General features: G+C 53.4%; 1 protein-coding gene across 3 annotated transcripts; it reads right to left on the reverse strand.

Moving 5' to 3' along the window:
- Positions 1 to 282: 282 nt before the first annotated feature.
- Positions 283 to 1,874, reverse strand: LOC150041265 (protein BEX1-like). Of its 3 annotated transcripts, none has more exons than XM_090326969.1 (3): positions 1,732 to 1,874; positions 1,289 to 1,356; positions 283 to 925 (listed from the first exon to the last, which is right to left on the reverse strand). In XM_090326969.1, the coding sequence occupies exon 3, from the start codon at positions 918 to 920 to the stop codon at positions 543 to 545; it is 378 nt and encodes a 125-aa protein (XP_090183095.1). In that variant the 5' UTR covers positions 921 to 925; positions 1,289 to 1,356; positions 1,732 to 1,874; the 3' UTR covers positions 283 to 542. The 3 variants fall into 3 exon arrangements, with proteins under 3 accessions (XP_090183095.1, XP_090183097.1, XP_090183096.1); XM_090326971.1 differs by having other exon boundaries at positions 1,289 to 1,366; positions 1,732 to 1,840; XM_090326970.1 differs by lacking the exon at positions 1,732 to 1,874 and adding an exon at positions 1,575 to 1,661 and having other exon boundaries at positions 1,289 to 1,366.

Raw genomic sequence — 1,874 nt, forward strand, 5'->3', positions numbered from 1 at the left:
TCAGGCAGAAATCACAGCATGATCAACACATGCTTTGGGGAATAATCCTGAAAAGAACAGGAGATGTACTGGACTAATGCCACCCATCTTTGTCACTGAAACCACTAAAATCATAAGCTAAACTATATCCTTTCCCTTTTAAGTTTTTTGTGTATTTTATGTAGACTACAAAATGTCTAACGTATTGACAGAGGCATGAGATCCTTGTATATTTTGTATATTTAATTTCACTAGTATTGTATATGGAGTAGGTATATAAAATCTTAGATTAAAAAATCAACATTGCTTTTTGAAATTGCTTTATTAACTTCACAATATATAATGAGCATCTTTCCATGCAATAGATAAATTCTCCAGCTAACAAAAATCTTACAGATGGGGTCCAAACCACAACATTCAGTTAGCAGCTGGTAAGAGGAGACCCACAAGGAACATCAAAAGATTTACAAGAATACGTCACAAACATGTAGGTGTGGGAAGCAGGGGTCTCTCGCTATTCACTTGAGGGAGCACATCAGGATTCGGGATTCGGGACTGGGGACTTAGGGCATAAGGCAAAACTCATCGTGGTGCTCATGGTGGGGGGGGTCGGTGCTAACTGCCCGCAGACTATGGCTCAACTGCCTTTCCCTCAGCTTCTCCATGAGCTGTCTCACCTCCTCCCCAAACCTTTCCATGTTCTCTTCCCTCATCCGTGCCTGGGGCTCTCCCAGCCTATGCATCAGATCCCATCTATAGTGCAGGACAGGCTGCCTAACCCGGAATCGCCTGCGATTCCCTCTAGGCACCGCAGCTTCCGTCGGCTGAGCCACGGGCTCCTTTTTAGTAGCAAGTTGCTCCTTCTCTTCCTTGTTTTCATTTGCCTGAAGAGCATCTTCCACATCGAGGTTTTTCACTGCTTGTTCCTCTTTGGACGCCATTATTCCTAGGAGACCAAAACAAAACAAGAGTCGGCGTCGTTGTTTCAGCACCAAGGACAGAGGTATCCACACAAGTCACTGTTCAAATGCATTTGTCGTTTCTTTTTTTTTTTTCTTTTTATTCCAAATTTCATATTCCTACCTGAGAGGTCCTGTGTGCCCTGTAGGGGGCCCCCCATTCTAGTCCCTCCCCCAAACCACCATTTTCCCTGCGGATCCATTTCCAGACCTCCCCAGACACCAAAATGGAGGACAAGGAAGGAATGGAGTTGGGGGCGGGGGGGCTGGTATTAAGGGGTCTATCGGGCTTTTACACGGTCTTAACCCCCTCTCCTGCTGCCGCCCCCAGAAGTGCCCCTTGCACCAACCTGGGTTTATCCTTGCTGGCTCCTCCTCCACCCGATTCTTGCAAGGTGCGTAGCTGCTGCAATGGCACCTGCAGACAGCTTGATGCAGTAAGGAAGCCTGAGTTAGTGCCTCCCAGAACCCGGCGCCGCCCCCTCGCCCCTGCTCCCCCTTCAGTCCCTTCTCCCCCCCCCCACTTCATCATCCCCACCCCTCCCGGCGATGCTCCCCTTGCAGGCACTACAGGATGATTTTCCTTGGCTCTCATTGCCCCGCTGCCCGTCCCCCGAGACCCCAACCGCCACGCACCCCCACTCCACGGGCCCCCATCTGTGTTCCCGGGAGCCCGGGTGTGGATTAGACGGGCGCCCGCCGCGCTGCCCTGCACCCGCCTCCCAACCCGCAGGCTGCTGGGATGGGCAAGCTGCTGCGGGCTGGGCCTGGCGCGCGGGCCCCGGGGCCTTACCTGCTCCGCTTTCCCCGGGCCCGATGCCAGCCCGCCGTGCGCTGGGCGGCGGGGAGCTGCTAGCCAGACGCGAGTGACGACTGCACCCAGGGCTGCGTCGCTCTGCAGCTCCGGGTCACGTGAGGGCCGCGCGTCACCGCCGA

Source organism: Megascapheus bottae, chromosome X, assembly GCF_031878675.1.
Source record: "Megascapheus bottae isolate mThoBot1 chromosome X, mThoBot2.hap1, whole genome shotgun sequence".
Lineage (NCBI taxonomy): Eukaryota > Metazoa > Chordata > Mammalia > Rodentia > Geomyidae > Megascapheus > Megascapheus bottae.